Genomic DNA, 17,969 nt, shown 5'->3' with positions numbered 1-17,969 from the left:
TATGGATAAACCAGGTTGGGTTGAGGCTTTGGAACCCTGATGTTGACTAAAGTTATAAAAGAAATACCGACCGAAGTCCTCCAGCGAGTCATTCAAAATTGGTGTTTACGGACAATATTTGAAAGGGATTATCTGTAAAAAAATAATTGGCGTGAATGGTTCTACACGAAAATAATAAAGATTGCCAAATCAATTTGAATTTTCGTTGACATTTTATGTAGTGTGGATTTCATTACTACTTCTTTTGCACTCTTCTTTGAGAAAATATTTAGAGTTCTTTCATCTTAAAAGATTTTTAAAGTTGTGGAACATACCCCCAAAGTTAAATATGTCGCATGTATTTTTTACACCGTTTTTTTGCACGCTTTTTTAAGGAACGTATCTACCTTGTAAAAACAGAGTTGTGTGTGATTGATAAGTAAACGTCTCTGATCTCCATGGCATGGCATTTCAAATAAAACAATTATTTCGTTAATACCTCGCACTCTACTTGTTCTTCTCCGTTTCGAACCGCCTTTATTGGAAATCCCTACGTATTATATATATATATATTTTTTTTATTACATTACAAATTCGAATTACAAATGAATTGCGATATGTACAAATCGGTCTTAGGCATAGGCCACATAGTGCATTATCAAGCTCCAAAAATTCAGATTACAAAAAGAAAACTTAAAAGTCAAAAGGCAAGAATAGACATGGACTAACAAAGTATACAAGTATTTTTGTATAAATGAGAACATTTGAGCAAAATTGGCATTACCATTGACGTTCGATCAAAAACCTTTTCCATACAACGACTCTGCCAAAAATTCAGTTTTCACTCATAATATCCACACCGCGCTCTAAACAACGGTATAATTCTGAATAAGTAATGATATCCGCATTGGTTAGATTGCCACCATCGTAGAAGTCTTTGTAGATCTGTCATGGAATAGATAATAATCGAATAGGCCGCAGAGCGCTTTCAAAGCTTGTTTCTGTTTCTGCTTTTTACTTACCACTTGCACAATTTTATTGTTACGCAAAATTTCGCTACGCATCTGCATCCAAGTGCGCCGTAAGCGTTCTTCTGCCTCTGATATAAAGCCAGGCGTCCAATTCTCTTGCACTCGAAAACGCGTCAGTCGATTTCGTTCGGATATCGCACGTGGAATGGGGGTACGTTTTCGGCGTCGCTCCTCAAGCTTTATACGCCGTCTCTGACGTGAGATTATTTCCAGTTGGCGCTGCCGTTTTTCTTCAATTTCTAGACGCATTTTCTTTGCAACCTCTTCGCGTTTCTTGCTTGCCGCAGTCTCACTGTATATTGACGCCTGATTCTGCAGCGCAAAGAATTGGCAATAGTAGTTGAGACGATCAGGATCTTGAGGGGGCATAATACGACGAAAGTCTCCTAAATGACTCTCTTCCCAAGCAATTTGTTGCGACAGCGCACTGAGCCCGGCATCTTGAGGCGGTTCTTCTTGCGGTGGCGGTACCCCGACAGCCGTTGTTTCGCTGTTGCTAACACCCTCCAATGCGGTGTTATTGCTTGTGATTGGCGACTGTCGCTGTGTGTTCAATATTCTGCTCAAAATACAAACTACGATCAATTTAATTTGCTCCAAAGTGTGCCTGCAAAAGATCACTTACGTGTCACATTGCTTCAATTTGAGCAGCCGTTCTTTAATCCGCTTGCGATCCTCACGTAGTATCTCCTTTTTGTTGGCCAAAGGCGTACTAACCATCAATAGCGTATCTCGTATCAGCGCTTTCTTCACCTGCCGATCGACCAACTCGTGCGTGTGATAGCTCGGCGAGTGATTCACTTCCAGTACGTATGGTTTCATTTTCGAATCGACCAATATATCGAAACCGAGAATCTCGAAACATGCCTGGATCTTGTCGTGTGCCGGAAAGCAGGCATGATAGTTGTGCTTCAGCATTGGCCAAGCGCTGAGCACTGTCTTAATTATAATATCGTCGATTTTCCCCCAAAACCCGTCAACCTCGTAATTATGTCTGCGCAACCAGTTGTTGATGGCACTGAACTTGCGTTTGCTGCCGCAGTCGTCATTGTCGCATAAATCATATTGAGAGCTGCGCTTATTTACCGAATAGTTGGTCAAGTGCATGAACAAATCGGAACTGTTCTCCGATGTGGGCTCGACATATTTGTTGGTGGCAAAGCGTGCCAAGCCTTCATTGTAAACAAAGATACGCAATGGATCGACTGAAGTGATAAGCGTATAGACGCGCAAATCGAACTTGTAGCCATCAATCAATAAGGGCTACGTAAAAAAGCAGAATGGGTAATCATTTATTGTGAAGCGAAAATCCTCATGCCTACGTACGATATACCTTATTAATGTAAGTTTGACAAATCATACGGTCCGAAGGATTTATGGGTTTCAGATCGTTCGTCAACCAAATTCCACGACCCATCGCGCCCGAATCAGGTTTGATAATAAATGTGCGTTGCTTGTGTTTGCTATTGTTGCTCGCATAATTTAAGGCATCACCATAACTAGGATGCAAAAAGAGGATCAACATTTCTTCATATGCGTAACTGCTACTCACTACGTAGGTCTACTTACTCAGCTGGAAATATCCATGTTTTCGGAAATATTTTATATTCTCGTGGAAACAATTTCAGCATTCGGTTTAAATTGCGCGAGAGCAAGTCTTTGCGACATATCTCCATCATGCCTGGATAGTGGTTGATCTGTTGGAAACGTTTCATGCTCTTGTACAATTCTACCCCCGGCAGTGAGTCCATCCACAAGATATGCCAAAGATTGGATTCTTTAACTAGTTTGAAACCCAGCGTTTTCGACACTCGACCAATCATGCTAAACCGAGAGTTGGAAACACAAATGGTGCCTTTGATTTTACTGAAAAAGAAAGGAATTATATGAAGTAAGTCAGATTACTTATAACATTGCCAATGTTTTTTTAATTAGATCAATGGTAAATAGCAGAATCATAACCTTGCAATTGCTATTACTTTTCACTCGACCTCCCAATTTTCATAGTGCAACACTATAGCAATCCGCAGACGACTCAAAGTCCCTAACTCAACATTCATTCATTAATAGTCTATTATTTAATCATTTCAAATCAACAACGCAAAATATTTAAAATCAGGCATGATGTTGAGATGCACCAACTCAACTATCGTGCCATCTAATGATTCGGTAATTCTTTTATGGGCCGAAAAGTGTTTACCCTCTTAAAACCCATCTTTCCATTTACAAAATAAACGTAAAAGCAAGGCAACTTAGCGAAGACCTACTCTTTCTCATAAAAGTCGGGCTTAAGTCTCCGAAATGATGGCTCACAAAAATGGTACACAGATGGTTCCAAAACGTAGGAGCAGGAATAGTGGGGCCTAGAGCACACAAATCCCTAACACTAAGCACACCAGAACGCAAATTTTCCAAGTGTAGCTCTTCGCCTAATGGAAACAATGGAAATCATATCTAAAAGAGAGTTTGAGAAAGTAAAAATTATACTTTCGGACAGCCAATCGGTTCTTCAAGCCTTGAATAGCTTCACATTCAAATCAAAAGTCCTCAACAAATTGGCCACTCATAATCCGGTCTCCCTAATTTGGGTAGCAGGACATGAGGGGCACGAAGGAAACGAGAAGGCAGACTTTTATACCAAAAAAAAGGGCAGAAAGGCTATTTATTGGACCAACCCAGTTTTTCGGCTTTAACAAAAATAATATAAAATAGGAAACCAAAAAATGGATCCAAACTAAAATCAGAGAATACTGTAACGGCACAAGCGGCCTTAATCATTCCAAAAAGTTTTTGACCTTCAATGCCAACAGAGCAAAATCTGCTCTAACCCTAGATAAAAAGGACCTCAGAGTACTCTATGGAGCACTTACGGGTCACTTTACCTGTAATGAACACTTTAGGACAATAGGGTTATCTAGTACAAGATTATGCAGGTTCTGCTGTGATGAAGAGGAGTCTATAGAACACTTAATCACCAACTGTGAGGCGCTAGGCCACAGGAGATACAGAATCCTGGGCTCGTACCTACTAGAGGAGGAAGACCTACAATAGCTCCGTGTAGCTGGAGCTGGTTCGATTCCTCGGTATAGTAAATAATTATAATTAAGTAATTAGAGGCGCACAATAGATCAATCGCAGTCGCAGTGCATAAAGGCCTTATCCTAACCCGTACAACCATTACCATTACCATTACCAAGCCTCCCAAATGACGCATCACTCCAGAAACATTTTTAGGAAGTGTTTTGATTCAAATCATTCAATCTTTCATTTTCTTAATCTATACTATAAAGGTGAATATCTGTGCGTTGTCCACGCATCACTACGAAACGACAACACCAAATGATGTACAAATTTGTATATATTCATATTTTCACCCAATGAAGGTTATAGGCATGTTCTTATGATGGAACTCCCTTCCCACAGCCCCCAGGCCGCGCCACCACTCTCATTCGTCACTAATAATCGAATATTTGCTTAAATTTAATCTAAAAAATCTTAGTTTTTCTTATTTCCCACTATTTATAGCACACTCTAGACTTCATAATCCGCATAAGCTGTTCAACTATGACCCAAATGCAAAGTTCAAAAACGGTTTGAGATAGAAAATTAATAAAACTAATTTTGCTTGATATTTTTCTGATTGGTTGTTTTGATTTTATTCAACGAGGCATAGCAGCGGATGCCGGGTATTGTAATATTATGGTTATTAATAAAATTTATTTTCTATGAAATTTTTGTTTGTAATTCTTTTCTATACATATCCTAAATCCCTCAAAACTACTCCTACGCGAGCGGGGCCGCGGGTTAAAGCCAGTGTACATATATTTCAGAATACACACAGAAAAGTGAATATCGTTCCGGTGAATATTTTCGAAGTTACACGCAAATTTGAAAAGGCGTTTCAGAGTGCTTGAAAGTACAAGGCAAACTTTGAACGCGTTTTACTCAAAAGCCGGTGACCAACATTACTCGAAAATGGCTAAACCGATTAGTCTCAAATTTTAGCAGAAGCTTCTTAAATATATTTTTTAGTAATTAGTCGAAGATTTTTTCTTACCACAAAATTTTTTTATAAACAATTTAAGGCCGAAATTTTGGTCAAAAACCATTTTTTTTTTTTAGAAACCGCCATTTTGTCAAAAAAATTCATTTTGCCTATTCCTTCGATTAATTACTAGATTTAACATTACATTAACGAAATCTGTTTGGTGTTTTAATTTCAGAGCATCCAGTTCAGAGATATAGCCGTTACCGCAAAACGTCTTTTTTGAGAGGAGCTCCTAGAGATCACCTGTTGCTCCTTTCCAAATAAATGTGTTTACTAATACTAAGTCTTAAAATACAGTTAAAAGATAACATAATATGTGTACAAATTTTTAAATCAATAAATTTAAAAATTTTCTTAGAAAAAATTCTGAAAAATTCGCTTTTTTCGGCCTTCTAACTGTATATAACTGAAGCAGTCAGTTCATTAGAGCAGAAATTTCCAATATTTCTGCCGATATTTTTGGAAGGGTGTAGTAGAAAACAACCATAACCTATAAAGATCCATTCGTCAGTTCATAGGACTCAGTTTATTTTACTATAGGGAAGCGTAAGACTGCCAGGTAGAAAAAGAACTTTGTATAAAGACTTTTGAATGCAAGAAGAAGGCTTCAGAGACGGACTTTTGGCAGCTACTTTGTTGGCTTCGACAAATATATCAAACAGGGTCCAGCGCTCGAAGTGTAACCAATTAAAAAGGCCATAAATTTAATTTGGAAAATTACTTTTATTCAATTAAAAGTAAAAAAATATGTGAAAATAATACAAAATTAAGAATACTTTTGCTCGCCCAGAAATTAACCGTAAGGGCCCAAATGGAAATTTCAGGTATTTTGCTCACTTGCGGACCATGGTTTTTTTTTACGCCTTAAGACTGGTGAATCTTTTAGTTCGGACCTTGCTCTCCAAAATGGCTCAAAGAGAATAATCCATCGGATGCGCGTCTGGGGAATTTGGGAGCCGTTTGGTGGGCGTTATGAAGTTCGGAACGTTCTTTTTTTTCAATTTTTGGTTCACTCGAGATTTGTGAGACGGTGCCGAGTCCTGTTGAAACGTCCATGGCCTGCCACCGAAATGTTTGCCTACCGACGGCTTCAAAGCAACCTCCAGGATACTTTCCCGATAATATTTCAAACTTATCTTGATGCCAGGCTCGTTGAACACGATTGGAGAGCCCCCATCTGCGGTTACAGCGGCCCAAACCATTACCTGTGGCGGGTGCTACCTCCTGGTGGGCAATGGATGGCTCAAATTCTCGTATGAACGGTCGGTCAAATAAACCCTATCGTTTGCGAGTTTACGAATTGCGCAAGTTGAAAAATTTTCGCGTAAGAAAACACAATGCCAGCTGCACGAGCGGTCTGAAGTTGGTTCCACTTCGAGTGCCGGACCCTGTAGATACGCTCATGGCAATAAAGGTATCGCTCACGGAGCATTGAAAGAAATGAAATAGCGGATGAGGTGGCCTGCCACGAAGCCTTCCTTCTGTGATATGGTGAGGAAAATTGGCAAATAACCTACTAACAAAATTTTATTTGAAATCTTATTCATAATCAGTTTCTATTTATGACCAGGCCGCAGTCGAAGCCACTAAAACTTTTCAGATAGAGATTATGGAAATAGAAGTTTATAATTTGATTTTTTTTTTTTTTGTTTTTTGCCGGGACAGTCTAGCAAGTACAGCACTCAGACACAATTAAATCCATTGTACTGCACTCGGATTCCCTTTTTAATTTTTTGTAAATCTACTCGACCTCCGAAGAAATCTGTGTAGATCTTGTGGTGCCAAGGAGCCAAGGTGGTCGCTCCTTAACACATCAGTGCCAAAGACCTCAAGCCTGATTCAAGCAAAGGCGGGCCAGACGCACAGAAAGTGGTCCGCCGTCTCATCCTCCTCCCCACATGTTGGGCAGAGTGCACTGTGTGAGATGCCCACCTTTTCCATGTGCTTTGCCCATAGAAAGTGGCACGTCATCAGTGCAACCAGACTCCCACAGTCCCCTCTGCTTAGTGACAGGAAGAACTGTAACAGTCGGTCGGACATGACAGGTAGCATCAGTTTTGTAAATAATTTGAATTACTTTATGTTATATCTGGTATATTAAGTGACTTAGAAAGGCTGAGGTTCTTCACCAAGACTGAGTAGATCTTCGGGTAAATAAATATATAAAAAATCAAAAAAATAAAAATTAACATCTTTTACATCGTCTGTCTCGTTGTTTAACAGCACCAACTCGTATTTACTCATGGACTGATTCTTCAGCCTTCAGCCTTCGTCTTTCATTTTTCATTTGTTATCCACATCCATGTATGATACATTTGGCATTTAACATTGGATAAGAAATGGAGTCATGTTCTCACTTGTATTGAGAATGTACAAAGTAATAAATCAATTTTAAATTGTTAAGGAATATTCTCAAATATATAGGTAAATCATTCCTGCATTTATATAGTATTAGCCGATGAATGTGATTGCATTTGCTGCGTTTTGCAGCACCTTTAATAGATAAAGTAAAGCCCGTAAGCTAAGTACTTGTGGGTGGTGGTCGTGAAAGCAGAACATCTTCGTATTGGACGAAACAAGCGGAGATGAACTTCGCTTCACTTCGTGTATCTAATAAGCAATGAAGAACCGACCAATCAAAATAAAGCATCTCAGTTATCAAATCATTCCAATATAAAATATCAAATCCCAGTGTTTGCTTGCTTTTAAATAATCACTGCAACACAGACAACCCCAACCCAATATTTGAAAAAAAAAATTGAAATAAATATATTATATAAAAATCACGAACAAATTTTCATGTCATCGTCATTATCAATCATGTCAACTTACGGCATAACTGGCACCTCATCTCGTATTGCCGGTGATGATTTTAGCGAATTCACACATTTCAAACGGAAGCACACATTATTCAATTGGATTAAGCCATCGGATATGCTTTCACTTTTCTCAATGATTTCGCTTTCATTAGAATATTCATTCTGCCCCTTCATCTCGTCGTCGTTACTCTTATCAAGCTGCGTCATGCACACACAATTACCGTTTCGCTCCTTCAAGATCCTCTCCAACTCGAAATCGACGCGCATTCCGCGATTTTTCTCTTTGCGCAATTTCTCCTTAGAGAGACGACGCAACTCCTGAATACGCCTGAAGAATTTGGAATTTTTCAAATTCATTTTCGTAGATCCTTTGATCTATAATCTACAATTGTGAATAGATATGTATGTATGTGTAGCTTTGGCCCAGATTCAAGGATTCCAAATGCTGCTGATTTTGGTTTTTTTTTCGCCGCTTTAGATGATATGGATTGATAGTCGAAGGCAACTGTGGCTGTTGTTGAATATGGATTATTTCGGTTTCTTTTTTTTAATTTTGACTACCCAGCTAGTCAAAAATTGCTGTGCGAATTTGTATTATAAAATATTGTTTAAAAATGTTACAAATATAGAATCCCGGTAAATATTAAAGCATTTCTTGGTTACAAATTTTAAATTTGTTTTTGTCGAAAATTTTGACGAACAAAAGAAAATCTTCTTGCGCTCTGCCTTTGTAAAGAAACAAACTGAATACAATTTTTTTTTGTATCTTCTGATGGGATTTTTTCGATAATGCTTCTAAAATATTGAATTTATTACGACAACGAGTTCGATAGCCAGGCGAAATCAAAATTTTAAATTTAGTAAACTTTTGTTAAGTACCAATTTAATAATATTTTAGCAAATTCTTATTTTTTTATTATGAGAAAAACCAAGCTTTTGCGTTCAAACTAATTTGCTAATTAATTTTACTGATATAAGTCATTAACGATGGAGAGAAAAATCAATTCTAAGCAGGACATATGGACCCTTCTTCCCTCAAACATGTTACTTATAAATTATACGTCTAAAATAAATAAATAAAATGTTACCTTTTACTGTAATTTATTATTGTATAAATTGTTATAAATATAAATAACTAAATAAAATTTAACTGTAATATGGCTTCCTGATCAAAAAATTCGCTTTAAGAAATAATTATTTTATGTTATACTATTATCATTATGCAATAGTAAAAGGTTTGGATCTTTCGCTCCCTCTTGACAAATCGACTCCCTTAGCAAGGCAAAGGGTTGCTAACTCTATAAAATTTTAATAGAAGTGGCGGAAGAGTAAAATTTGTGGAAAAAGCCTTTCGATTTCAAAAAAGTGCGCTTAGAAGTAACTAATCGCGCAGGGGTTTGTATCGGTATGTCCAGGACCAGAATGACTTCGAATGCATTCTCACATACCGTTTAAATCCAGCCGAGTGGCTTCGCATAAGTTACACATAAAGGGAGAATTTAAAAAGATTTGTTTCTGACGATGAGTTGATTTTGAAGAAGTTCATGTTTTGCAACGAGTCAGCATTTAACAGAGAGCTAACATAGGGAGACGAGTTGAATAGCCTTCACGATCGAATACATTACAGGCTTCATTATAAGAAAGCTGGGATTAACGGAACATATTTCCAAAAGGCGAAGTGTCCCGAGCACGTGAAATTTTGTGCCGAACGCAAGACGCCTTTTTACGAAATGAAGAATGTATCAATTAGTTGAAAAATTCCAGAAATAAATTCAAAATAAAAATTATTAAAAAATCCTCTAAATAAATTTCAAGGGCCGATGTTGAATGTGAACCACACCTACACGTCAAGTTTTTTTCTGCATTTCATTTACAATTTTTCAATTTCAGACTAGCTCAATTTGAACCATGGAAAGATACACAATCGAGCAACGCGTTAAAGTTATTCAGGCTTATTATGAAAACGGGCGTTCAAATCAAAATGCATTTCGCGGACTTCGTGATTCGTGATGAGGCACATTTTCACCTCAGTGGATTCGTCAATACGCAGAATTGCCGCATTTGGGCGAATGATAATCCAAGAGTGATTGCCGAAAAACCAATGCACCCACAAATAGTGACGGTGATGTCAATTGGCCGCCAAGATCATGTGATTTGACACCGTTGGACTTCTTTCTTTGGGGTTATTTGAAAGAAAAGGTGTACGTCGATAAGTCAGCAACAATTCAAGAGCTAAAGGATGAGATAATTCGGCACTTTAACGGCATAGAACCTCAATTATGCCTCAGCGTCATCGAAAATTTGGAATCGGAATGGAGGTGTGCCGCCGAAGCCGTGGCGGCCATTTGGCCGATGTTTTGTTTCAAACGTAATTGAGCCTTACCAATATTATCATAATAAACAGAAATGACAATAATTTTCTAAAAAAAATTTATTTTATTCAAAATCAACACCGGCCCTTGAAACTTAACCACCCTTTATAATAAAAATTAATTTAAATAAGTACAAGTATCGGCTTTTAATTTAAGAATTAATTTACAAAAAAAAATTCTTGGATTAAGTTAAAGCGCTAATAACTTTTGGTTCTACTACATATTTATTTATGTAATATTATTTAAATTGAAATATTTACTTGCATTCATTTTTAAACCGATCGCAATTTGTTACAATTTAAGTAAAAAATTACGTTTTTGTTACCACTTTATCCAAATTCACTTTCATTTATTGCTTTAGTCCAAGTTTATTAAACAAAGTGAAATAAATATATGACATTTAATATTTCTATATGCCTATTTGGCTTGTATGTTGTCATTGACTTAACCCATTTAATCCTTTAACAGTCGAAAGGAATTTCGTCAACTTGCTAAATGATATCAAAGCTTGGGGGCAATACTCAGGGACAACACTGACCTATAGCAAATGCAAGGTACTGCGAAAACGACAGCATAATTGTCAACGTATAAACCTGAGACTCAAAAATTCGCCATTAGAGAACGTGGCCAATCTTAAAACACTTGGTGTAAGTTGTTCAACATTAAGAACTAACCTTTTCACCAGGCTGAACATTACTAAATATTTGGCATCAAAGCACGTTCGTATACATCAAAATACACTTATCACCATTACTCGATCCCTCGTATTATCTAAAATCGATTTCTGTCTACCCATTTGCGGCTGATGTGTCAAACAGCATCTAAACCAATGCCGCTTATCATTCAACGGTCAGGCGTAGCCTTAACACCTTCCCAACGTCTCCTATCAAATGTGTTTTAGCTGAAGCTGGTCTTCCATCTATCACTGAAAGATGTCAAATAACCACTCTTAAACTTATAGCCAAATTTTCAAGCACTACAAATAAACTTCTTTTCAGCACATTTAAAACCGCTTCTCGGCATAATCGGTCTTTCAAAATTGGGTCGGTCATCCGTCGTTGCATCTACAACTGCAACAAACTCGGTAAGATAAAAGTTAATAGTCAGTGTCCCTGGAAACTCCTTTCTGCATCAATAAATGTCGACCTTTATGCTCTCCATAAACTTAAAATAAATGCGGTAGTTTTTATACAGCGTTTTATGGAAATAATTCATTCGCAGTCGTAAAGGGTTGGGTAACGATTTTCACCGATGGTTCACGTACTCATCATAGTACAACTTTTGCTGTGGTAGAGAATGACAGAAGCCTAATATCCAATGGTGGTTGACTGTCTCCGAATAGCTCTATTTTTTCTGCCGAGGCATTGGCTATCCTTCAAGCGTCAGAGTATACAACAAATAATAAGGGCAAATTCTCAATATGTACAGACAGCTTGTCAGTCTGTCTAGCGCTAAAAAATATATTTAATGGTAATCAGATCGTCTGTTGAATCAGGGATAAATTAATAAAATAGCCTAACAAAATAAAGCTTCCATGGATACCTAGCCACATAGGCATCCCTGGAAATGTAAAAGCTGATGCAGCAGCCAAAAATACAACCAACCCCTCGAATGACATCCTTAAAACTATCAACCTCCATTCTTCCCACTTGAAAAAGGTTGAATGGTCTCAATTTAATCATCTATACACTCTTATAAAGCCTACAATTATTCAATTATCCCTATTCCCAACTTCCCTTTCCAAACACCTGATCACGTCTGAGACTCGGCAATACTAAACTAACACACGAACATCTTCTCCTGGGCTTTCCTTCCCGGACTTGTCAGTTTTGTGGAGGGCATCTCTCAATCCAACACATCCTAGACCTCTGTCCTACACTAACCACAAAACGGACTACTGCATTTGGAACTATGGTACCATCCACTTTATTAAATAATTTTACCTTTGACAAAGTGATTAAAGTTTACAATTATATGAAATGTATTAATATATCAGACCATATTTAAATTGTACAGTTGGAAATAGGTAATTTTGTAATCGTCATTAAGCACTGAAGGCCCTAGTAGCCAGTGTGCTAATTAAGTTAGGGTTATATTGTATATTTATATCCCCTATCAATAATAATAATAATAATTTTTTTTCAATAAAAAAATTTAGTTTTTAAAACGAAAAATAGTTAAATTTTAAATCGAAAAAGGCACTTATTAGAAAAAATAATGCCAACCACTTGTTAAAATAATTCTAAGATTCAGAGCGAATGGATTGTTGGTCGCTCTTTTACAGTACTAGCATACATACATACGCATACATATAAAACAAGTGACTTTTGATACCTCAGGTACAAAAACACAAACGGGTTAATGTACACAAATAAACAAGGTGGTTATTTTCGTTTTATCCAATCAGTGCACGTCAAATACTTATTCCACTTTGTTTAATATATCAAAGGTCATACGGCGTTCAGAAATTTCATACGAGTTCGTCGAAAATATTCATATACAAGTATTTCACTGGTGGAATTTCTTAGCCTCGAATCAAGCTGACGGCTGGTGGTAATTGAGCTGACACGGCTTCATATACACAGTTAGCCAGCGTAGCCTGCTTAAAATTGCTGGCGAAGGTTTTGGCAAAGAAAGCGTAAATATGGAATCGTTGAGTCTGCAGCTCCGGATTGCCCAACCCCTTAGAGATGATATAATTAAGGTCATACAACTTGAGAAATTCAACTGGAGCAACCAATTCTTAAAAGAATACTCCAAGAGTATACCCTGCACTTTTATAGAGATGGCTCCCAAACACCCGAAGGCATGGGATATATGGACCCAAAACAAGCTGTCTGTGCCGATAAGCAATTTTTCTTATATTTTCCAAGCAGAAGTATATACCTCCGGAATGAGCGGATTGCGGTTATAAGCGACAGTTTGGCCTTGTCATTCTTGAGAGCGTAGAAAAATTAAATCTACTAGAAACGGACAGCCAAATTCGACTATATGGATCTCCCGGCGTAGGGCTGTACCTGGAAATTAAGTACAGAATGCATTGGCTAGAGAGGCTGCGACCTCGAAATTTATAGGACCGAAGCCCTTCCTTACCATGGGAGAATGTACCGTCAAGTAAGAGCTTAAAAGCAAAGGCTGCGAGACGTAAACTGGTACCAAATGGTAGAACTACGCTCATCTAAGTCTTTACTGAGAAGGTATAATCAAAAAAGATTTAGCGCCTCATAGTGCTTACTGGCATTCTCACAGGTCACTGAAGAGTGCACATCCATCTATAGTCCATCCTGTTGTTCTTGTTGTAGCATTAATAAAAGCCCGTCAGTGTGAGGTATATCACCGGTCGTCTTCGTGCAACTCATCTAAAGGTAGGCCCAGGAAATATGCGGGTTGGGTCCAGAAGGAGAGAGGTGTTAGAGAAGTGAGCTCTAAGGGGCATGTGAAAAGGTAGTTAGTGTCGTGCGGGGGGCCTTCACTTGCTGGGCATATGTTTGGTATGTCGGGGTGAATTCTGAATAAGTGGGAGTTTAACCTGCTGCAATATCCAGAACGTAATTGTGCCAGTGTTACGCGGGTCTCACGGGGAAGCTGGAGCTCTTCATATGCTGTAGGTGGTGGTTGGACTCGGATTACTGCATTCGGTGGTCGGGAGCTTAGGAAGGTGGTAACGGTCTCCCGATGAATGTCGTTTAATATCTGTTTAAACACTGTCTGGTCCAGTAAATGTCTGTTAGTTTTGTCCCTGGATCTCGTCGGTGTAATTTAATAGGTGTTTCCTGACGTGCATGGGAGGCGGCTCTGGCTCAAGGAAGTGTCTGCAAGGGTGAAACCTGCGGTAGCACCCTAACAGGAACTGCTCGCTGAGCAGTTTGTTGTGCTCCATTACAGAGAGCACCTGCGCCTCATTGTGAAGGTGTTGAAGAGGGGACATCAGGAGGACACCATTCCCATGGCAGTCAGTTCTACGTTACCGGAATGACTCGGGTTTTTCCCGAACAAGGGCTGCCGCCCCAGTACACTAGCCTTGTCTAGTGAACCATATATCCAATGGCTCCTGCCGTTTGGGTTACTTGCCCCCGGAAACCCCACTACACTTTCTTCTCAGATAGGTTGTCATTGCAAGAAGGAGTAGACATCTCGGCCTGGCACGTGCAGAAAAAAACACATACGCTCAGCCCAACCCAGCACCATACTAGGTTCACTGAGGGAAATGGGTTTGGATGAGGTATTGTGGGGAGTAGATCTTAAGGCAGAAGTGTGATCTATTTTTTTATGTTGTAGAGCCATATAAGAAGAATATCTACAACTTACTTACTTACTTACTTATGTGGCACTACAACCGGGTATCGGTTTTGGCCGAATCCAAAATGGCGCGCCTGCAGTTTCTGCCCTATGCTCGTTGATACCCGTTGGAAATCTCGAGTGAAGACAGGTCCTGCAACACTTGGTCTTCTCAACGGAGCTGTGGTCTTCCCCTTCCACGCTTTCCTTTTTGGGGTACCATGTCGTAAACTCGCCTTGCTGGAGCGTCTTCTTTCATACGGGTGACATAGCCAAGCCAGCATAGCCGCTGTATTTTTACACTCTTAACTATGTCCATGACCATATATAGTTCATACAACTCGCTGTTCCACCGTACGCGGTACTCCTCACTAACGCGGAGGGGGCCAAAGATCTTACGTAGAATTTTTCTCTCGAAGGCTCCCCGAGGCTTATTTGGATCTGAAAATACCCGCTGGCAACTTCTGAATAGCATTCATGCTTCTAGTTCAGGAGTATAATATAAGTATGTAGCTCCTGCTGTATTGAACCCCACCGTAACACCGTCTAGAAGTCGGACTGGTAACCCAGAATGCTGTAATCAAATACCGTTACAATCCAACCCTCTCTACACTTATGTCACCAACTCATCTAACATTATTTCTTCCTATACAACCTCGCTGTAAAAACATTTTTCTTCGGCCTACCGCAATATTACCTTCAATGCAATATTTCTTGTAAGACTTTTCTGTGGGGGATTTGGTAAAGATGCAACAGCAACATTACAAACTTTCCGAGCAACTATATACACCTATCAGAGGTTTTCGATTCGAAAAATTAAGTAAATCCTTTTGTGGCTTTATAGTTTAGTGACCTCGCGCAACGTATTAAGATTTTCTGCTTAACAGAGTGTTACTCGCGCGCTATTTATGGTGACATCTCAATCAACTGAAGGAATATATAATTGTAAAAAACCCACATTAGCCATGTCATCCCCAAAGCAGTCTCACACTCTCCGCTAATAAGTCGAAAGCAACTATATTCATCCTATGGGCGACGGAGGTCAAGCTTGAGGTTGACAAGTCCACGTACTGTGGGTCGAAAAATTGTTCTCTTTATTAAAGAAAAGGACACAGACAATACTGGTCCCCGGGGAATACTATCACGTGCAAACCAGGCACCTGCTGATGCTTTCGAGCGTCATTCATAGAAAGGTGTTTCTGGACCAAAATAGCATGATTTTCGAGGATGCGGTGATATGAAGAGCTCGCATTGCCTCGTTTGGCCGCCGTAATACTGGTTCATTATTCATATTATTATACTAATCAGAATTAACCCCGACACACATAACTGCATATGTCCTGCTTTTGATGGAGCCCGCATGGCTCGAAATGCCTCTACATTTGCCCCCTCAGACGAACTCTCGGGGATATCTTTAGATGATGTCACAGACGACAAATGATGGTTAAATCGCTCTAGGCAGATCCCAGTAAGCTGTTATAACAACATGTCGTTCTCACTGTCCGGTCATTAGACATCGATGTGGAAGACATGATTTTGCCACGACAGTCGGTTCTCCGCTACCGAAATGACCCGAATTTATATACGGCCAATGACTATTACTCCAGCAGCCTTTTTCGTTCAAATACAGGGAATATTTATGCTACTAAAACAACATTTAGTAGTAGTTGTGGAACAACATCAAGGCGCACACCACAAATACGAGGAGGAGATCGACCAAACACCCAAAAAGGGTGTACGCGCCAATTATATATATATATAAAACAACAACAATAACTACAAAATAATTTTGCCACGAAAATTCGAGATGTTATAAGTTTGAATTTATACTGTTCCAGAATAAGTCCAAAAGCAACACAAGTGAAGACGGATCGCAGGATATCAGGGACATATAGTACGTCCTAATTTCCCAGCCGAAGCAGCCAATTTAGCAAACAAGCGCGACCACCTACGCCAGGTCGATCCCGGGGATCCCCGCATAAGGGATTTCAATTCGGAGATCCGGCAACTGGTAAATCAACACAAGCGGACCAAATGGGTTGAGCACTTGAAGACCTGTAACTTCATCACTGGTGTAAGTAAGCTCTGGTCCACCGTAAAGTCGCTGTCGAGCCCGACGAAGCACAACGATCACCTCCAACGGTTTCACTTCGTCGGATCCGAAGAGATGTGTGAGCTATTTTAGCCGACTATTCACATTGCATCCTCCGGCCGACAGATCCAAGCGTCGTTCCACCAGACGGCTGCACAAACTGACAAACGACAGTGCGCCATTTACTTTCTCCTGTGATGCGGTTTAGGCGGCCATCAACAAAACCAAATCATCTTAGGCCATTGGCCCTGACGGACTAAACGTGCTGATGCTGAAGCACCTGGGTCCTTTGGGAGTGGCATTTCTCACAAGGGTTTTCAATCTGTCTTTGGCCACTCTCATTATTCCTGGCAAGTAGAAAGCAGGGAGAGTGGTCCAACCAGGGCAATCTTATCGGCCGATAACTCTCATTTCCCCAGTAGTGAAGACACTTGAAGCCCTGCTACTCCCATTCTTCACGAAACATCACCACAGCACTCACCGTCATAAACGGTCCTAGTAGCGTTGGACTTGAAGACGGCTTTCGATGCTGTCAGACATTCCACGCTACTAGATGATATTTTTCAGTCGACACTCCCGCCATGGCTGAAGAGGTGTTCCGCCAACTATCTGAGCGGTCGTCACTCGTCAGTGCTTTTTAGAGACCAAACATCCAAGCAGAGGAAGATCAAGCAAGGTGTTCCGTAGGGGGGTGTCCTTTCACCCTTGCTGTTCAACTTCTATCTATTGAACTCCCCCAACCTCCAGAAAGAGTCTCCCCGGTCTCATACACTGATCACTGCACGATAATGGCGTCGGGCAATGATATTGATGGCCTGTGCGCCAAAGTGAACGTCTAACTAAATATCTTTTCACATGCCCCATCAAACCCACTCATCTAACACCCCTCTCCCTCTGGACCCAACCCGTCGCAGCAAGTTTCCTGGGTCTATCGTTAGATGAGCTATACGAAGACGACCGGTGATTACACTACCCTGACAGGGCAAAGTTACTGCCACAACAACAAGGGATCGCAGGATATCACTTAAACAACTTAAAGAAGCCAAATAGTAAAGTGATTAATCAGCCATTGAATTGATTAAACTGGAGGACATTTGTGGAAAAAATGTAGTCGACACGAACAAGACACCAGCAGCGGATTCTCAATAATGATTTCGCTATTTTGGGCAACTTACATATCTATTTACCAATTTTACAATGCTGTTGTATTTCATCTTTAATTTTAAGGTATTAGAAACTCGTCACCGACTTAAAAATAAAAATATTTAAGCCTAACTACGGTAAACGACTGGAGCGACTGAATCGTAATAATGCTATTGGTGCGCTCGAAAGTTGGGACTCACGAGTTCA

At 39.6% G+C, this 17,969-nt stretch overlaps 1 protein-coding gene across 1 annotated transcript; it reads right to left on the bottom strand.

Annotated features, from left to right (window-relative positions):
- Positions 1–523: 523 nt before the first annotated feature.
- Positions 524–8,622, bottom strand: LOC128856875 (tubulin polyglutamylase TTLL13). The gene is made up of 6 exons (XM_054092296.1): positions 7,891–8,622; positions 2,580–2,876; positions 2,344–2,509; positions 1,636–2,273; positions 1,002–1,569; positions 524–924 (listed from the first exon to the last, which is right to left on the bottom strand). Exons 1-6 carry the CDS (start codon positions 8,232–8,234, stop codon positions 814–816), a joined length of 2,124 nt encoding a protein of 707 aa, XP_053948271.1. The 5' UTR covers positions 8,235–8,622; the 3' UTR covers positions 524–813.
- Positions 8,623–17,969: the final 9,347 nt, after the last annotated feature.

The sequence above is a fragment of the Anastrepha ludens genome, chromosome 2, assembly GCF_028408465.1.
Source record: "Anastrepha ludens isolate Willacy chromosome 2, idAnaLude1.1, whole genome shotgun sequence".
Lineage (NCBI taxonomy): Eukaryota > Metazoa > Arthropoda > Insecta > Diptera > Tephritidae > Anastrepha > Anastrepha ludens.
This window is presented reverse-complemented; position numbering and strand designations above follow the sequence as displayed.